The 21250-nt window shown below is 32.6% G+C and overlaps 1 protein-coding gene across 1 annotated transcript; it reads right to left on the bottom strand.

Annotated features, from left to right (window-relative positions):
• Nucleotides 1-2175: 2175 nt before the first annotated feature.
• On the bottom strand, nucleotides 2176-12139 carry LOC138322409 (EGF-like domain-containing protein 2). The gene is made up of 10 exons (XM_069266438.1): nucleotides 12042-12139; nucleotides 8591-8642; nucleotides 8216-8332; nucleotides 7575-7682; nucleotides 7062-7267; nucleotides 6769-6872; nucleotides 5336-5460; nucleotides 4443-4533; nucleotides 3804-3981; nucleotides 2176-2599 (listed from the first exon to the last, which is right to left on the bottom strand). Exons 1-10 carry the CDS (start codon nucleotides 12045-12047, stop codon nucleotides 2537-2539), a joined length of 1050 nt encoding a protein of 349 aa, XP_069122539.1. The 5' UTR covers nucleotides 12048-12139; the 3' UTR covers nucleotides 2176-2536.
• Between the last annotated feature and the right edge of the window lie 9111 nt (nucleotides 12140-21250).

Below are 21250 nucleotides of genomic sequence, written 5' to 3'. Positions count from 1 at the left end.
ACCGAGGATACTATTAAGTTTGACATTGCAATATCCAGTAGAAACAAACCTATTACTAGCTTTGCTTTTAGCCTAGTTAATTTAGCTTCAAAAATTTGCACAAATTATTTTTCTATGGAAACTCGGTTCGAGATGTATGATCGTAAAAGGCGACTACATTTGGAATCTTAATTTTGTGGTAACTTCAATGGAAATGTTTCAATTTTTCAACAATTTCCTAGGTTTAAAGTGACGTTTAAAGCTTTGTTTGGATTTTGGGTTTTCAATGCTTAAGCAAATGTTTAAGTTAATTAAGTTTGTTTTATGAGATAATATTACGCAACACCTACATTGCAAACATAATGTTAGAATTTTGCCTGCTGCCCCATTGCATGATCATAAAAGGCGACTAAATATGTAACCTTTATCTTGTGGCTTTAGAAAACAATATAATGTATTTAACATCTAGCGTTCACGATAAGCGGATGTTATCCTGAAAATAATTAGTTTATAGTGATAGGAAAGTCTTCATGAGAAAGAAACCTTCTCTATGTAATAATTGAGGCAGAAATCTAATATATCTTTATCTAGGTACCCACCAGAAATGAGATCGCAGATTAAGTCGCCTTTTCCGATCATGCAATGAGGTAGCAGGTTCAATTCTAACATCATACTTGCATTGTAGATGTGGCTTATTTTTTTCTTATAAAATAAATTTAAAAAGCTTAAACACTTGCTTTAAACATGCAAAACCCAGATGATACTTAATAGGCAGAAGATATCTTTCCATTGAATGTGACCTTATTTTTGCCCAGCAAATGTGACCTTAGGATGTAGCTATCTGAAGAATATTGTGACAAAATACATATAAAATACTAGAAAGCTTCGAAATGGTTGAAAAAATAGAGTATTTTCATCTCTATACCCACAAAATTAAGAGTCCAAATTTAGTTTCCATTTACGATCATGTAATAGGGTAAGAGGCACAATTATGACATCCTACCTTCAGTGAAGGCATTGCTTGCATTAAAACAAGCCTAAACAATTTAGAAACCTGCTTAAAAAGGGAAAACAGCGTTTGTTTAGTGGATAGATGATATATTACATTGTATATGACGCAATTTAAGCACGTGACCTAGCCAATGTGACCCTGGGATGTAATCATCTTATGCAGGACATGTGAAGATCCACATGCAGAACTAAACATCGATCTCAAGCTATAAAATCGTTGAAAAATCTTAGTTTTCAGCAAAAAAATCTAACTTTTTTAATGCTTAAATGGAACAAATGTTTAACTAGGTCACTGTGACATACCTTTTAAATTTTTCATCAGTTTTCTGAACTGAACTTCACAAACCCAATATTTACATGAAAAAATCTCTTTTCTAACATTTTGAATAACCATGAGCGCAGAAAATATCGGATATTCTGAATAACATACAATCTGCAGCTGACCCTAAGGTATCTGTATGCAAAATATTTTGCTTATCACAGAGTGACCATAAATCGGCCGAATTGATACACCTCATTTAATCGACAAAAGAAAATGGGATGAGATAGCATTCATTGCCTACATGTATATAGATCTTCACCCTAAGATCGTAAGACTGAATTGTTCGTAAAATTATCATCAGTGGCATATGACAGCACTTTTGATTTCGTTTTAATTTCGTTTCTATATAGACGTGTTAAAATATTAGTTACAATGTTATCATTACCTGTAATGTCAAAATGGTGTTATTAACGCTTGTCTTACCATATATTTTGACATTGCCCCATGTTTTTTTTGAAAAGAAAATGTTGTGTGATATACTTTAAGATATTTTGTACATATTAACGTAACTAACTTAAAATCTATATTACATTGCGTTAGAAAAAAACCTATCTATTTAAATCAGGAAACCTTAACAAGCAGATAACATTTATTTTTGGAAGAAAGAGATATGCGTTACTTTGAAAACCAAAACTGTCAACAAATTATACAAAAAAGTAGCAATGTCATTCCTTTCGTGTCCCAACCTAAATCAGACACCAAATATAAACAACGTGATGACTGATTTTACATTAAGTATTTAACAGGCTTATATAATGATATCGGCTCCAAGTAAATGTCACTTAACAGAACGGAGAAAACATGTGACGAGGAAAGGTATGCTATCAACACAAGCGCCCATTCCAGAAAACACAACACATTACAACATTTGCCATTGTATTTATTATCTTTTAAATGGCTGTAACAATCAAAGTCATCAACTCACCGAATCACCGACCCCAGATACACCATCGGTGTCTGAAGTGGTAAACAAATGCTGGACAAGTGTTCATTTCCTTTGGTACCGAATAAACCTCAGAGAAGTTCGCTTTTATTTTATGCAAGTGTCAGTTGTTACTGATAAACACAAACATTGGTAAAACGTGTTTTGAAGCATGGATTGTACAAATGATAGTTCGTTATATTCACGCGGAAATGAAAATAACAAAGGCGTATCCTTAGATAATATTAAATATAGGCACAGGGAACATTTCGCTCTGGAAGTCCTTAAGTGTGCACTTGACCTCACGCGAGATTAATCCGTGTTCCTGGTCGTGTTTCCGGTATTCTTTTATGATCACAGATGGGCTACAATTATAACATAAAACAGAATTAGATGATAGTCACACATTGTAATGGTTATCATAGTTTATCCCGCAACTGCAACACATACTGATAGATTATTACTGCCGGATAAACTTGTGCTTTATCCGTCAATCCGAAATGCTTTATCCATCAATACGAAATGCTTTATCTGTCATTACGATTACGTCACATCTAACGGAACTTTTTCTAAACTTCATTCCGAACTTTAACCTTCCGTTGAAAGAAACGTCATTCATTCCGGCTAAAAGTGACGTCACATTCACCGGAATGACATCATTTTTACGATATCGAAAATCACTTATGGCTTACGGCAAAGATATGTATTGTCAAGTAATCTTTGATGGATAATTATAGTTTTTTTTATTATTTTTTCCATAGATATTACACGCTGAACAGGATTACTGTTACTATTTACGTATGCGGTTCTATATTCCTCTCGGTAGTAAAAATGAGTAAACTCTCATTCGGTTTAGTGAATGAATCTTTTCCTCCGCATCAAAGTATCGTCTCACTTCGAGCGCAACCGAGTAAATAACTGGTACCTCGTTACCTCGGTTTTCCTAAGAATCGACCCAAAATAAGCCTTGTATTGTAAGAGACTAACCATGTACTGTCTATCTATCGCTTTAGATATTGTAATTCTAAGATATCTCTTTGATATTGAGGAATATTATAAAATCTCTTCATAATTTGTCAGTATGAAACTTACGGCCCATATAACTTTAAGAACTTGCCGATAAGACTATATGATATTGCATTTTAACAAATATATAAGTTATGGACCTTTGTTGAGGTCCAAATGGTGGTATACTGCCCTGGTAGAATTAAATAATGCCGGAGCGCAGAACGTATCTAATGATATGATCAAAAAGACACCTAAATATTTGTCTCGTGTTTGTTTCAAAACCTCTATTTTATATCATGAGACTGAAACATCTTTTTATGTGAACACTATCGAATACTTACATATTAAATTATAAACCCTATTGTAAAGTTTGTACACGTGAATCACTATTGGCATCTATGTAATTGTGCATTACAATCTTATCTACAAAGATCTACTAAAATCAATGTTTTTTTTCTGAATTGAAGATATTGTGTTTTATGCAAAATTAAACAATTCGAAATTGTAAAATGACAAAGCGTTTGAACGATAAGAACATTGCCACTTAGTTGTGTGACCTACCTTGGAACACTGGCCTTTGCATACACGCACTTTGTAGTCGAAGAAGACTTCTATGGCTTCGTTAAGAGGGTGGAGGGTTACAAATGTACCAGTTACCTGTCTCCTATTGTCATTACGTAGATGGTCAGCAACATACTGGTCACTCATTAGCATCGTCTCGCCGCTAAATGTCTTACACCTAGCCCGTAAACAAACACATTTATCAGTTACATGTCCATTAATGACAGGAAAACGCTGGTAAAATGATAAAATGATTTTCAATATTAGAAATTAATTAGACTGCATTAAAGAAGTTTAAATGTTAAGGAGAAAATTTCCACTAATACTTGTTCAATGATTGATCAGACATTTATTTGCCTATTTGCTTGTGATAAAATCATCGCAGCGCCCCCAACCCCCCAACCCCCCCAATTAGACAATTAGAGTTAACATAAACAACTAAAGCACCGATAAGAAGTGAGGATGAAATTATCCTTGATCATGTCTGGGCTGAATTAGAACGGTCTACCTTATGTACGATGTTCTTTATATTATCATCTTGTTTGAATGGTATGTTCAATGAACATTGAGTTTGATTCTGATTAGTTTAAAAAGATGGGATAAAAATGCATCAAAATACAACATTGATTACAAACTCACCCGTCCATGATGATTTCGTACATCTTTACAGAATTCATGGCGTTGTACATTACCAATTCAATAACTAATACTTCATAGTCTGTATCATTGGCTGCAAGGAAAAGCATGAGGGATATAAACATGTTTTGTCTTTGAGAACATTATCAACGAAAAGCATTAAGAGCTAACATTATTCTTTCGCTTAAACAGTATTATATTCATATTTTGATAATGTATGCAGGGACTATTTGGGATTGGAAAACAAACTCAAAGCTTACATAATTTTTTTTCCAAAACTTTACATATTACTGTCATAGATATCGACTGTCTAAATTGGCCATAAATTTGACTTATAGAGAAAGGAATAAAACACTATGCCTTAATTACCGTAAATTGATTATCAAATCATATGATTATAGCCAAATTAATCATTGGTTGTATGAGAGTCTGTACCTTGTATAATATTTATTATATTATATTGTAATTGATTATTATATTATACAATACATGTAATACATCACGTAATATTATGGGTCAATCGTCCTTCAGCACTGCTATTTTTTCTACATGTTATGTGTAGTTTTACTTTTTTCTTAACATGTTCCTGATCCACAGATGAATTTAAATGTTTGCCATTATAATTGGACATTGTCAAATCTAATAAAGCTAAGGCTAATAATATTTGCATATTTTTCCGTTATGTATGTTTTGAGAAATTCATATTTCATATGGAAACACAAACAAACTACAATTACCAATATTAGTATTACAAATGAGAAAATGATTCGCAAAGCGATGGACAAAAATATTATCTTAAAAATTCCAATTGAAAAAGTAAAAATACATAGAATATGAAGAAAAAAACCAATGCGAAAAGGTTTTTGATCTTGAACTGTAATTGTGTGAATACGTACAGAAAAATACCAAAGAAAATTCTTTGCTCTGTGTAAGTGGCGGCTCAACGGGGTTTTGTAAATAATCAACGAGATCAACTTCAAACCGCTTGTAGTCTTCATTCGTCTGTACTGAACTTTTGGCTCTGTAACACAATTTTTATTCACATTAGAAATTAACATCAGTCGTTGTATGATTACAATGTAATATATTTTCTCATCTACTCTTTTATAGTATTTATTGAACCATTTAAGTATTGATATCGCTACTTTTTAATTACATGGGGGTATGAATAACAAATTGTTTGCAAACCGTGTGAATTCGAGTAGCGAATTCTCTTAAGAGTTTGCAATATTTTTTTCATACCCCCATGAAATTGAAAAATGGTGACAACAATACTTAGAATTAATTTTTTAATCTATGTGATAAAATAAAATATGTTTAAATGTACCATTTTAGTAATCTTTATTGATTCTTTTTCCGAATTAATACGCAACAGCAGTGTCTCTAATGTGATTGGTTCGCACCACTCTCGGATTTTCTTTTCATATTGGAATGCAAAAAAGTAAAGACAGATCAGAAAATACAAAAGACGTCAAAATTAAAACCTACGCTTTATGCAAATTTGACAGATACATGTACTATGAATTTTAAAATAAATTGTGGTTAATCAAATTTTGATGTCTTATTGCAGAAAACCCTTCAGTGTGTGGCCTTTCTGTGGTCTGTTATCGCAATTGATTTCCCACCATAGAAATAAAAGGGATAATGCATAATTAATGAATTATCTAAATGTGTAGTCTGATTAGTGTTTTTTTCAACATCCATTTAAGAAAAATGCCAAGAAAATTAAAAGCTTCGTTGTCCAGATTATAGAAGTAAAGATTTTATGAATAGACATATTTAATATATTTTTTAGCCGATTACGTACAAGACACAAACTCGTGTTTAATGATTAGGTTAATCATTACATATATTAATACACAATTTATATATTTACAAAACCTTTCAGTGTCACATTTGAATGACAAAGTGGGTAGAGCAGAAGGCATTCTTTAGCACTTAATATATATTGTATGGTCATCACTATTGTCTTTACCCTTTGAATTGGTATATAAGCATCTTTATTGTATGCCTACAGGTGTATTACAGGCTTTAATCCTAAGCACTACAGCCGGTCGTATGAGTGAGGCTGTATTGCTACCAATACTATACAATTTCGTGACGTCACGGCGTCCGTGTTGCAATCCTTACAAGTTTGCCGTGTATCCTAGCATGAGTGATCTTTTTTATTTAAATTGCATGATACAATTATATAGTTAGATCATATCACAGGTTTAACCTTTGGAATGGATTTATATTGATGCAAAACAGTATTGAAAATTTCACTCTGAAATTTATGCAAATGAATCAAGCATCAAATAGTTTTACTTTCATAAGAGGATCAACATACGTTCGTTCATATGTGCACGTAAACTCGGTCATCCAGTCTAATGGTGCAAATGTTTTCTTCTTGCGCTGCACAGACATTGGTAAGGTATATGAAAACACTCCAGGCTGAAACGATACCAAATTTGAACAAGTTACATTAATCATTCATGTGATTAAGTGTTAAAATGAGCAAATGGTTCATCATCATCATCGTCATATTCATCATCATTCATTCATACACTATCACAATATTATTTCACAATTTCAGCAAAAATACTACCTCATTATAAAATCATAAATGAGTTACTGTCGTACCCCAAGTTGTTCTCGGCGATAGCCGTCACAAGGTGAACCAGGCAAAGGGGTCATTGAGAAAGTTCGCTTGAACGAATATTCATTTTTCGCAGCAGGCGACTTGTCACGCTTCAGCGTACACCCATCTGCACCATGCAGACTTATAACACGATCTCCAGGTGTCTTCATAGTGATATCCATACTGAACATATTACATTGGATTGTTTCTGAAGAAAAATATTGTTAATGTGGTAAAATAATGACAAACGATTTTATGTTTTATAAAATATTTCTTATTATTGTATCTAGGTTTATGTTTTAAAGATAACCGTATATTTCAGCTCTTTAATTGCTTAATTGAAGATTCCTACACATACCTGACATACATAAGGTGTTTTAAGAAATCAATTTAGTGCCCTAAATTTTAGAAGATACGTGTTATTTTGACTTTCCTAGATCAATCTTCAAACCTAAGCATGGTGACGAATTACCCTAGCTCTAAATTGTACGAAAGGCTTACTGTATAATACCCACCGTTTTTCTTTTCGCAGTTATCGCCGTAATATCCAAAGTCACAATAACAGTAGGTTCCTAGTACACACGTCCCATGGTTACTGCACCTCTTATAACAATCTAAATACTCTGGAAATCGGAGATCAGGAACATGTTAAATATGTAATGAAAATAAAGATGCGCTTAAGTTTTGAACACCTTTTTTATTTTTCATTTTTATTTTTTATGTATACACGATGATATTTGATAAAATATCACATTTCTACCTTATTTTTTATTATAAGCAATTAACTATTTAATCATTTTTATTCATTAAAGTTTAAACAATCCCTTGAAAGAGATATATAATTCAATATAATTTTCTGTTCAACTTTAAATTAGTGTACAGTTTATTACTTATACAATCCGGGAAAATACAAAACCAAAGTGTATAGGTTAACAGGAACAAATCTTTTAGAATTAAAAAAAAATAAAAAAATAAATAAATAAATAAAAAAAATACAGATATGAAAACCGAACAAAATCAAAATATTTCATAGCACCTCACACTCAAAATATTTCAAAATAAAACAAAAAGATATCGATAGTGAAATGAAATATAACTTACAAAAACGTTTTGCTTTCTCAGAGAATGAAAAGTTAATGGTATATGGGTGACTTACTTGCAGGTGCCCGGCAGTCGTAGCCCGCCCATCCTCTCTCACATTGACACTTCTTTTCCTCAGTACAGTTTCCCCTGTTCATACATATGAAGCCAGGACGCTGACAGTAGCTAATTACTGTAAAAGTCAATTACATAATTTGTATTCAGTTTTCTGCCATTCTTTATCTCAATGAAAATTTAAAATTTGTTTTTGTATTGATATCAGTCCTACTGTATCGATATATTCCATTCACGTTATCACGTAAACGTAGTCCCATGACTTATTTGCTGATCTGAAGAAATATTCATATGAAAATAAATCGCACTTCTCAAATAGTTTAAGTTCATCTAAGTAACTGTATTTCGTTTGGATAAAAAGATTCAATCAACTTACCTGACGTCACAAAGGCTAGAAACACGACTGCTTGTAACAGCATCACGTGGTTCTGAAAAAGGCAAATGTTACAATTCTGGATTCAGTACAAATTTACAAATCCAAAATTCATATCTTTTAATGTAATGCAGTCCCGAATGCTATATCATTCGTTAACAGCTGATAATTCATTTTAGTTTGTAGCAAGCATTTTTTTGTCTTTTTTTATTTTTCAATATATGTTATCGTATCATAACGTTACAATGTACAAATAATGTCGCCATTTGTAACGTTGGTTCTAATTAGTTGCTACACAGCGTAGGGTTATTTCAGAAAAAAAATGAGCCATCAATATGGAAATTCAAATGATTGATCTGAATATTTGTTAATGTTAAGGTTAAGTTAATTCCTTAATAATTATTGCTACCCTTTCATAAGAGAAAAGTCCTTAAATATATATACTATGTCATGAGTTACTAACTATTAATTTTGTTATTCTTTCGTGAATGGTAAGCACTGTAATTTTAAATCTATATCATGTACGTGTATTCTTAACATTTTTTAAATGTCCATATCCGTTCATAAGTGACCATGATAGAAATATGCATTGACTTAGTTTTAATGAGTAAATTTCTTCGATATCCGTAAATATTTACCCTGCAAAAAATGAAGTCAATCTAGTAGCAAAGCAAATTATTAGGATGCTCTGTTATATGTGAACTTGACTATGCATAAGACTGCGTATAAAACATAAAAGAGAATTAATAATATTTACATTATAGCGACATCAGATTAGATAATGGACGTTTATTGCTGAAACATGACATAGCGTCCATCTGATGTATCTCCTGTTCATGTAGCAGTACGGGATCTTAGAGAATTCCTGTTTATGATATTTATCAAATTAATCGTAAATCAATGTATATTTGTTGCTAATTGATTACAAATATTATGAATGAAACATACATGTAACGAAAATATTACAAGTCATCCTATTCCAATAAGGGAAATAACTTGGTCTAGAAGTTATTTGATTTTGTGGATCATTTCTACTTTAACGTGTTGCTAAATGGTGTATGTAAATACAGGTAACATTCGCCGTTATAACTCACATTTGGGAAATTTCATGTTTTTGAGTGAACAAATCTTCATATTTCACTCAGTAAAATGCAATGAATGCATAGTCTTACATGCAAATCATTACTTTGACGAGGAAAATATGCGTGTTCTCGGTAACGGAATGATGTGTGTTGGTGTAGTTAATAAATGTATAAAACTATACAGTTTTGACATTGTGCCTGGTGTAAAATTCGCTAACGGAGGACTCGATGTAGTAACGAATTAATTAAGTGTCTGAATGGTAAATAAAACGCGCGTTTTCTTATTACTACAACTGTCTAGGTAACTGACTGACAACAAAAGAAAAGTCAGTTTATCGTAGACTTTTACCTCATTACTTAACTAATGCTAAAGCTGTGTTCTTTTGTCTTTAGAACAAAGGAAGGTGTAGGTAGCCAACGTCCAAACTAATGTAATATATACATTTGCACTAGCTGTGATAATACAATAGAACTATTTATTTGACTTTACTGTACGTGACGTCTCAGAGATCACATTGTCATGTTTAATTATGAATATTCTGTTATTGTCCCGGCCCTTCACATTTAATACACTCGCGATTTCATTTGTACAGTTATGCATACACATTCAGTCTCCTTTAATTTGGACGAACTAAACTGTCTAGATTTGCTTTGTTTCTCAAATATATTTCCATAGCCTATATCCATACCCATATCAGTTAATTGGGGTGGGGGTGGGGTGTGGTGGTGTTATGAACTTCAAAGTATTCATTCTGAGAATAAGCAATTACTTTTAGCATTGGAAATACATGTTATGTAATAAACTATCGAATGGATTTGTGACCAGTTATGTTCACATATTATTATAATCTGGGTGTCTACGAAAGGTATTACAATCGTACACTGTATTAAAATATCGTATCAAGATATAGACATCACACAAATATACCAATTCCTATTTAGTTCTTATTTCATATAGATACAAATAGCATCCTTTGTTGATAGACCGTAAGCAATGGGCAAACATCTAATTTGTTCTAAAAGGAATTCGGAGTTTTCGGTTTAAAATGGTCGATATCAATTAAAACATTCTATATAGTTACAATAATTAGAGGTCGAAGATTTGAAGCAATAACCTATCTCAATTGATATTTCTTTTAATCATGTAAAATGTGTCTCTTTGAACTTCTATAAAATAAATATAATAACTACACTGCCAACATCAGTGATAGCTTTACATGGATAATTAACTTTGATATCTTTTTAATGCTAATGCCATAAATAAATGATTTATTGTTTCCTCTTTCAATTAGAAAAGCTTTGTGTATAATTCTAAAATGCTCCAGAGTTTACATTCCAAATTTAGAATCTTTCTCACGTTTTAGACAATTCACATTCGTGACAAATGTCAGATTGTGCGAAGCATGACAGTATTGAATTTAAGATTCCATGTACCTATACAGCGATTGCGCAACATACCACTTGTCTCACCTGTGTCACCTGTTGATTATATTAAATGTTCAGAGTTTTCGTAATGATAAAATCGACTGAGAAATAATTGGTAGGATTTTTTGGAAGCTGAGACGGACGGACAGAACGCATTGAATGCGATTTAGCAATGATTTTTACGGCATCAACCTTCCAATTGGTGAGTGCCAGCATTAAAAATTTAACATTACAGCTGTGAATAAATCAGGGGAAATATAGTATTACAAATATTCTAGAGATAGAAACGATTACAAAACATGAGTGCATATCAAGATATGCTCCCAATAATAATAAAAATAAAAAATATATCAAAACATCCAAACTTGGTCTTTTTTATTCTATATCGACACTACCAAAACAAGGTTGATACATACCACTGGTGCTCAAATTAACATGAATGTAGACAAAGTGATGAGAAATGATGTTGTTTAAGAACAACATTAAAAGTAAATGCAATTAGAGCAGTAATGAATAGTTTAAGTGTTACATCAAACTACAGAGGATCTTAGGTAGTGATAGACTGAGACCATTCTTTATAAATAGCATGTGGATGATTTGAATATTAAGATATAACAAATTAATGATATATGGTTTGATATAGGAACTAATGTATGTTGATCACGTTAGCGAAGTGTTACATCCAGTAAACAGATGTTAGGTGATAAGGTCAGGACTCATTCCAGTACAGAATCAAAGCGGAAAACAATATGACAGGTAGTGCAAAAACCAAAACGCTGAATAGTTCATACGTGTCCAGATAAATGTCAGGGTTATAATAATTTTCTGATACAGACATTTTCAAAGAAATTAAACCTTCCAAATAAATAATGTAATATACAACTGTGAACTTTACATGTCAATATAAACATTAGTATGTGCTGGCAATAAAATGGAAGAAAACTTACCGGCATTGTGGACGGCTCAGTCTGTACAGGTAGAAGCGACACAGCCGTAGAGAGGAGGGATGATGTCACGCAGGTGTCAAGGACTGCCAGTCTGCTGGCCTGATATCTCAGGCGCAATTCAATCTGAAACTGTCTACACAATTATTCAACCCATCAATAATTTACCATCCTTTCAAACTTTTAATTTAATCACCAAAAAATGTATCTTAAATGTAGAAAAAATGCTCCATTTCATGTTTAATTTTCTTTGTCCTTCATACCATTTCATGTCGTTTTGTTCTAAATATTACATAAATGGTATTAATATATTCAGCATGATTTATATAATTCACATAATGTTACAAAAGCTACAATTCCTGGCGAAGTGTTATTTAAGAAGACGCAATGATAAGTTCTGTTTTGTAGAGTGATTGTTACCAGGAATTGCTGTTATATATATAAAAATGTACAACATCTTAATAATTTTCTATTGAAATATATACAATATTTTGTCCCCACTTATAGTAATTCAATGTGTATAATATACGATTATTTATCAATCTTCTGGAAAAAAAACCCACACAAAAACAACAATACATTTGTTCAAGGATATATGAGCAAATAAATAGAATATAGTTATTCAATAAGAAGGCTAGGGATTTAAAAGTTTCAAAAGTGAGTAAGTTTATGCGAAACACTGAACTAGCCGCTCACATGTTACTTGGGCAGATTTCAAAATATACACAGCAAACATTCATTATTATCATTATAATATACACACAGAATGGGTCTTTCAGACCAGATATACGAATGGCTGATGTATGTATTATTCATTAGTGATACCAGTCACGTGTACCTAGGACAATGGAATCTATTGTCCACCACGCCCTGGTATAACGAGAGTGGGTGACCGAGTTTCATCATTAGCTACAGAATAAATAATACGTTAAGATAATACAATGATGTCTTCATTTTATTATGACATACAAAATCCAAACTTGTATGTTCATATAAAACAGGTTGTATACTCACATAACCCGCTCCTATGTTTGAACACAGGACGGCAGATTGCTGGGCTAATGCTTCCATATGTGTATAAATAGAAATTGATGGAAAATTAAATTAAAGTGAATTGATCACTAGTAACCCTAGGAAAAACACAACGGCCAACATTTATTATATCTTTAAAGCCTGTTGACTGATTTTATCTAGAATGATAGAAAATTTCCTTAAACAGAATTCGGAACTTGGCTCAGAGCTCCGTTTTACTTAAACGGAGCTCGGAAATGAGAGTTGATCGCAAACTAAATTAAAATGGATTCATCACTAGAAACCCATGGAAAAAGACGACAGACAAAATTTGTCATATGTCTAAAGTATATTGACTGATTTTATCTAAAACGGAACTCGGAAATGGGAGTTAATCGAAAACTTATTTAAACTGACTATATCACAAATTACCCATGACAAAACACAACAGACAACATTTGTTATATGTACCAATTGCAAACTATTTCATTCTAAAAACAAAGATCTTAAACGGAACTCGGAACCGGAACCAACTTCAGCCTCACAAATTATTGATTGGGTAAGCGAAGGCTAAGGATTGAATGGTGTCAATGTCGATAAAAAATAAATAAACAGATGTATGGATAAATCTTGATTTCTATTAGACATCCTTGAACAAATAAAAAAAACCAAGCTGGTTTTTATCAAGAATCAACTTTCTATGTTAATGCTACTTTCTTGGCAAAAATGTATCCTTAAGATAGATCGAATGTGTTTTCGGTTGTTTACATCATACTGAGGAATGAACATCATAGTCGTGTTTTCTAGCAATGGATGTGGAAGCCCATGTGTTGTGCCGATAATTAAACACTAGTCATTGTCTCGATTAATCGAAACAACTTCAGTTTGAGGGTGCATACATGTAACGATGTACGAATGTTATCGAGAAACCGGACCCGATTTTTCTCTAATTTACAGGATTTGGTTAGCGATGACCATGAACGTAACGATATGTATACATGAAGAACTGATTAAGTTATGACATCTATAATATTACTCATGTTTTTGTTCATTTGAAAGATTAATCATTCCTGATGCATGATATTCATCCTTTCGGAGTGGCTTAATACATGCAATTGTTCACGTGTTACCTAATGCAATACTGATATCTCGATTGAGTTCTAATTAAAACTACGTCATTGATGAATCATGAAATGACAAACGAATTTCGCAGATGTGCTAAATTTTAATGTAAAGTTTAAGCACTAAATGTATTCTCATAAAATTACGCAAGTGCAATTAATAAACTGTAAAAGTCATCGATTAATATTTTTGATTAGAAATGACGCTGACTGCCTTTGTCAGATGTGCGGTTTCATCTTATTTAGGGAATTTTATGACAGGGAATGATGTTCTATTTGATAGAATTATGATTCAATTTTCTTTTTGTATATAAAACAATGAAAACTTTTCAAAATTTACAGAAACATTCATGACAGTTTGAAAAGATAAAGATTAGTGACATGCTGTAGATGAGAGCCAAATCCGTTAAAGTTATGTGTGCCATTACTGGACGAAAATTTTGACATGTTATTTTTTACATCAGTAATCTATTGCAAGTTATAGGTTTTGATGAGCTAAACTCAGAAAAGTATTCAAAGGCAAGGAGAAATATGTATTCCACGGTGAAATATTTTAATTTTGTATAAGTATTTACAACAACACAGATTTTACACTGCAATAGTTATTGTTTTCTATGCTTTATGTATATTTAGATGAAAACATTTTTGAAAAAAAAACTACATAATAATTATTATCACTGTAAAAAACGTCAAATAAAATGAAATTGAGTTCTCGGTTTTACCTTTTGTTCTTATTGCACTGCCCTGTAGACATAACCCCTGTGAGACGTTGATGAATAATTTATGAACATTCATGAATAATTCATGAATTATTTACGAATAAAAAATTCATGAATATTGAAAATATTTTTCAATATTCATGAATATTTTTTCAATATTCATGAATATTTTTATGCAACTCATGAATTTATTTTTAAATTAACTTAGGAAAACATATTCCAAGAACATCCATGAATTCTTTCATTCATGAATTCATTAATGTTCATGAATCACTTATATTCATGAAATCAGGAACATTAATGAACAACCCATTCATGAAAATTCATAAAAAGTTCATGAATATTTTAAGCCATCATGACCAATCATGAATCTTAATTGGTGATAATTAATGAGTTATTCATGAATTACAACTCGCGGCAGTTTGCTCAAACAATTAATGAATATTCATGAAACTTTACAGCGCTGTAGGTACAATTTATAAGGCTATTTACAACAAGCGGTATACGTATACGCATAAGTATACGGATACGTATTTGAAGGGGAGCAATCATTATTTGTACTTTTTTTTTACATTTAAAATTAGACTAATAATATCGTCACAGGATAGCTACATGCTTGAACTAAAACGCACTATCATTGCATGGCACGTGTGTACCTTGTAGTTACGCTAGTAATTAGTGTGGTTCATTACGGTGGCTGCTTTCGGTTATGTCGCTTGGCGAGCCCGCTATGCGACAGTGAGCCAAGCGAATGAGCAATTGTTTCACACTGTTTCATTGCAGGTTTGCCATTGGCGACAAAGTGCCGTACGAAGAGCCACAATACACCATGTGACAATATGTTTATCACATGGCGCATTATCGCATTGCGCATCGTCGCACTTCGCTTGGCGCATTGTCGCACCAGCCACCATAATGAATGGTTCGACGAACCACATTTATAACTAGCGTGCAGTTCCGCTCCTTTACGGCGGTATACAAGTTCACCTAGGTACACACAATAGTCATGCAATGATCGTGTATTCTAAGTCAAACAGGTAACTATCCGCCAACTACATTGAACAATTCACGCTAAGACATTCACAACCAATTAAATCCAACCAAAATGAATTACGATATCATAAGTCTAATTATATATTTAGAAAACTCAAATAATTATTGCTCCCCTTCAAATACGTATCCGTATGCTTATGCGTATACGTATGCCGCTTATTGTAAATAGCCTTAATCGGTATACGTATACGCATACGGATATACATACGTATTAGAAGGGGAGCGACCATTGTTCCTAAAGTATTTCATATATATTTTAATTGTTCCAGTTTTGAATATTGAATTTAAAATAAACTCATACTATCGTAATTTGCATGCTAGAAATACAATGCTCTTTAGCGTGTCAATAAACATATCATGATCTCAGGAAGACAACCCGCTCAATTCGATCATTGCGTGACTGCCGTGTATATTGTACCTGTGTCACAGTATGCTCTGTGTGATACCTGGGTAACGGGTAGGGTTATACGGTTAACATTATAGTTTGTCCAATATACAACGTTTGTTTCATATCATGAGATCAGAGGAGGAGAGAATATCAATGTGTTATATCACATATGAAAATAGACGCAAAATAAAATATGGAATGTTTTATGAATAATGGTCACTCCCCTTTCAATACGTATCCGTATACATATACCGCTTATTGTAAGTATCCCTATTGTAAGTGTCCCTATTGAAACATAAAACAATGGTGACGATTTCTTATTATCCATTTGGAAGTGTATTTTAAATACTTGTAATCGTAATGGTTTTTTTCATGTGCAAAATACGCCCATATATATTTGTGAGTCATGAAATTTAATACGAATTACTCAGATGTACATCTAAGTGTAAGACAGGTGCATTGCAACATAATAAGCTTCTAAGAATGAAATGATGACAACTATCGAAGTCATTGATTAGCGCGATTACAATAAATGTCTGTGTTTGAACGTTTGAACTGGACAGTTTCCATTTTATGATGTCTATATCCACATTGCACTTTGACTGACACACTATTTTCTTATGATAAAGCGACGAAACGCTTCCTTAAATTGTTAGTGCAATATGATAAAGCGACGAAACGCTTCCTTAAATTGTTAGTGCAATATTTTCACAGTGATTTATTATTGTGACATATTTGTTAAACAATGCACCCACGCAGCGGTATTCAAATGAGATCATGGAAAAATCATGCATAATTTCGATATTTACTGTATTACATGATTCATTGATGGATTTTGCTTAATTTTTTTTAATTATTACATCGTGATTTATATTTGTCACAGACTATTTGACAAATACACTGTTTCGTCCTCCTTATCTACAGGGTGTATTCTCTCTAGACGTTACCCGTAGTTCTTTCTATGTACCTCAATCAAAATGACTTTGTCCAGGTATCATTGGTGTTCTTTCTTGACCTCTTACTCTTACTAAATTAACTTCTTTAAGATGTACATGTATCCTTAGTTCTGCGAAATATTTTACTCTCGGACACCACTTTTTACCAGTATCAATATACCTTTATAAAGATGTTTATTGATGTTGGTCATGTCTTTAGAATTGGCGTGGTTTGAAGTGACTTAGCCCGTCCCTTTACATTCTATTAATCTCTCTCGTTTTAAAGCATTGTATTATATTGTAAACTCTACTTAATGCGGCTCTTATTACGTCGATGCGTATTATCAAATTATCTCTATGTATTGATTGTGACGTCATGACTTTGTGAACAAAATTCTTCACGTTGATTTCCTAACAAATATGACGTTATGCTCACAAAACATGACGTCACAATCAATACCTACCCTCGTCTAAAACATATCACTCTTTTATATTCAAAAACATAATTCATGGTTGGACGTATGAAACAATTAAGATTTGGAACGTTGCATGGTATTTTACAGCTAAATAAAGCATGCTATCCAAAACATCCGGTTTCCTCTGGGACTCTTGCTAATTGCAGAGCTAAAGGTTAAAGGGTGAAAAATGAAGGTTCTGTTGCGTAAGTTCTTAGAAAGTAAGTATTGGAGGGCAAATAATATGTTTGAAGTTTCAATTTTGTACATTTTGTAACCGTTTTATTGGTTGAGGTTGATGTTAAGTAGGCTAGACTACATGTGAGTCTTGGCATAGTCTGTTTCTGATGATTACATACATATAGAGTCTATATAGATTTATCCTGCAACTGTCCCACATACTGACCGATAACTACTACCGGATAAACTTGTGCTGTATCCGTCAATACGAAATGCTTTATCCGTCTATACGATCACGTGAATTTGTTCCATATCTGACGGAACTTTTTCTAACTTGACCCAGAACTTGAACCTTCCGGTGAATGAAACGTCATTCGGTCCCGCTTAAACGTGACGTCACATTCACCGGAATGACGTCATTTTTACGACATCGAAAATCTCGTATGGCAGTGTCGTCTTTTTCTTGCTCATGGCAATGGTATTTATTGTTTTTTGAGCATTTTCAATTTGTTTCAGTGATATATCACACTGAATAGAATAACGGATACTGTTTGTAACTGCGCTTATCTATTTCTCACGGCAGTAAAAAGGAGTACACTCTTATTCGATTAAGTGAATGAATCTTTACCTCCGCATCAAAGAAGCGTCTCGCTTCGAGCGAAACCAAGTAAATAACTGTCAATTTGCTTTCGTTTTGAATGCCATAATAGTTGCAGGATAAACAGAATACACGGTTAGTACGGAAAGCCGAGATGACGAGACTTTCCTAAGTCTCGCATCAAAATAAACCTGGCATTGTAAGATACTAACCATGCATTCTCTACATATCACAGAGTGGTATGGATCAGGTGACGGACTTAAGCTTGTCATAATCAATATTGGTATCTCGTGTTAACTAACCATCTCCTAGTAGTTATCTACATCTCAAGCAGCCCCTCACTGCAGATAGGACATTAGAATAATGTGTGTTGGCCCGTTCATTACATGATTGTAAAAGGCGACTTTAAATTCTTCCTCACACATTAAAATATCCCTTCGTGATTCCTAATTTAAATCTCCAGATAACGTAGACTTTAGGGACAGTCATCTGGTCGTGAAATACCATTTGTAATGGTAGTTTACGTTTAGCGTTTAATTTAAAGGGAGTTAGGCGACTAGTATACCCTTTATAAGTAGCCATGGATGGATAGATTGTGCTGTTCGTCGATGTTGCAGTATGCATCAGTGAAATACATTGTAGCGCAATGATAATGACAGATAACTTCACTATCACATAAAGACAAGGGTAGACTCATCGCCGATCTTTCAAAACATAAAAACAGTATTTACAATCGGAACATTACCTCGATATTGGGACACCGCCATTAGGCAACAACATCGGCTGATGGTTAAGTACAGATACTTGAATAGATGTTTTCCTTCAGGAAATTCTTGAACGAGAAGATTACATAAAGATTGACGCTATCCGTCTAAATATTAGTTACTGTCGTGGTGATATGACTCCACTCGAATGAATTTGATATATAGTTCTTTCTCTCAGGATCGCGTCATATATATGTACCATTTTGATATATCTGTACATATTAAAAATGGTGAAATCACTACTGACTTGTATTGTAAGGCGACGGATTCGCATAACTATCTTGATTTTTATTCAAATCATGCAAGGCATGTAAAGCTAAATATCCCCTTTAATTTAGCGTCCCGTATAATCACAATCGTAAGTGATAAAACTATTTTAGCTAAACGCTTAGATAATTTAGTCTTTTATCTGCGCAAACAGCATTATCCACAAGAAGTTATAGATTATGGAGTTGAAAGAGCAAAAAAAGAAGGCCCTATTCATTTAAGGAAACCGAATAAAGTGGAATCCAAAAGCAATATAATACCTTTTGTCAGTACTTTTAATCCAATTTTTCCAATTGTAAAAGGTTGTGAAGATTACATGAAAAATAGCGACAGAATGAAATTGATTTTATCTAACAAGAAAATAATAAATTGCAAGCGTCAACCTAAGTGTTAAAATTATACATTCAAAAATGGTTTTAATAATAAATTGCAAGCGTCAACCTAAGTGTTAAAATTATACATTCAAAAATGGTTTTAATTTCAAAATTAAAACTAATATGAATTGTACATCCAAAAATGTCATATACGCACTTATTTGTAGCAAATGCTAAGATTTTTATATTGGTCAGACAGGAATGGAATTGAGAAAGAGAGTTACATTACACCGACAACAAACCAAAACAGACCATCTCAGATATTTAACAGTAAACGAACATTGTCATATGTGTGCTAATGATAACTTTTTTATTTCACCAATATATCCAATGTCTAATTCAGATCTTTTAAAAAGAGAAAATAAAGAAATGTATTTCATTCCACTTATGAAACCTGTGTTAAATTCAGAATGGGACAAAGGAACTTCATATTAGTTTTTATTTTGTCCTCATGTTTTTGTTAGTTTCTTCCAGAACCATTCACAATATCTTTATGTACCATGTCATGACGTAATCTTACTATGACGTCATTGTACCATGACGTCATGTTTTACAAATAAAAGAATTCAAACCCCTGAAGACCGGATTGAGCCGGGAAAGCTCTAGGGAGGAAAAAAACTGTTTTATAGTTGTGTTTTCTTTTTATGTATATGGAAACCATCACATGGAACCGGTTCTTTTTTACTTGTATATACATATATATATATGATGCCATTTTTAAATATTATTTTCTTTTAAATCCAGTGATTGAAGTCAGGAAGGATTGCATTTAAAATGGTACCTGATGTGATTCAAAACCAACGATGCATTGATACATTTAGAATTTTGATAATATATTTAATTAAAAAATGCTTTAATTCCCTGAAATTTCTCCAGCTTCAACATCTTCAATGTACTACGCTGTCACTTGCTACTGTATAAAACGTATATAGAAGAAATCTAATTGGATTTGTTGAACTAGTGTTTTGTTTCCGCCACGGCTGTCAGGCTGTCCTAAGTGAGAAGCGTGCGTGACATACGTTTGATTAACGAGGGTGTTAAATGACATGTTCTTAATTCACATATAAAACTCATGTTCGTGATATGGTTTACCTAACATTGTATCTGATTTACATAATTGACTAGCGTTTCTCTTTACTAATGAATTCCATACAACGAGTTATTGTATACCTCTAAAATCGTGATTCTAATTAGATTGAAGGTAAATTATAATTACATTTTCAAGGAAATGAAGTTTACCTAGTACGTGAACGACGTAAAATCAATATGAAATTTGAAATAACGTTATGAAAATTGAACATCAAAGAAATAAAGGAATATTAGAAATAATAAACGATATCAACTTCA

Source organism: Argopecten irradians, chromosome 4 (assembly GCF_041381155.1).
Source record: "Argopecten irradians isolate NY chromosome 4, Ai_NY, whole genome shotgun sequence".
Taxonomy (NCBI): domain Eukaryota; kingdom Metazoa; phylum Mollusca; class Bivalvia; order Pectinida; family Pectinidae; genus Argopecten; species Argopecten irradians.
This window is presented reverse-complemented; position numbering and strand designations above follow the sequence as displayed.

Bases quoted from the DNA above. Each gene is read 5' to 3' on its own strand.
- LOC138322409 (XM_069266438.1), bottom strand. The intron at 6,873-7,061 runs GTACGACAGTAA...GTATCGTTTCAG, and splicing joins ATCGCCGAGAACAACTTGGG to CCTGGAGTGTTTTCATATAC. The intron at 4,534-5,335 runs GTACGTATTCAC...TTTTCCTTGCAG, and splicing joins ATTTTCTTTGGTATTTTTCT to CCAATGATACAGACTATGAA.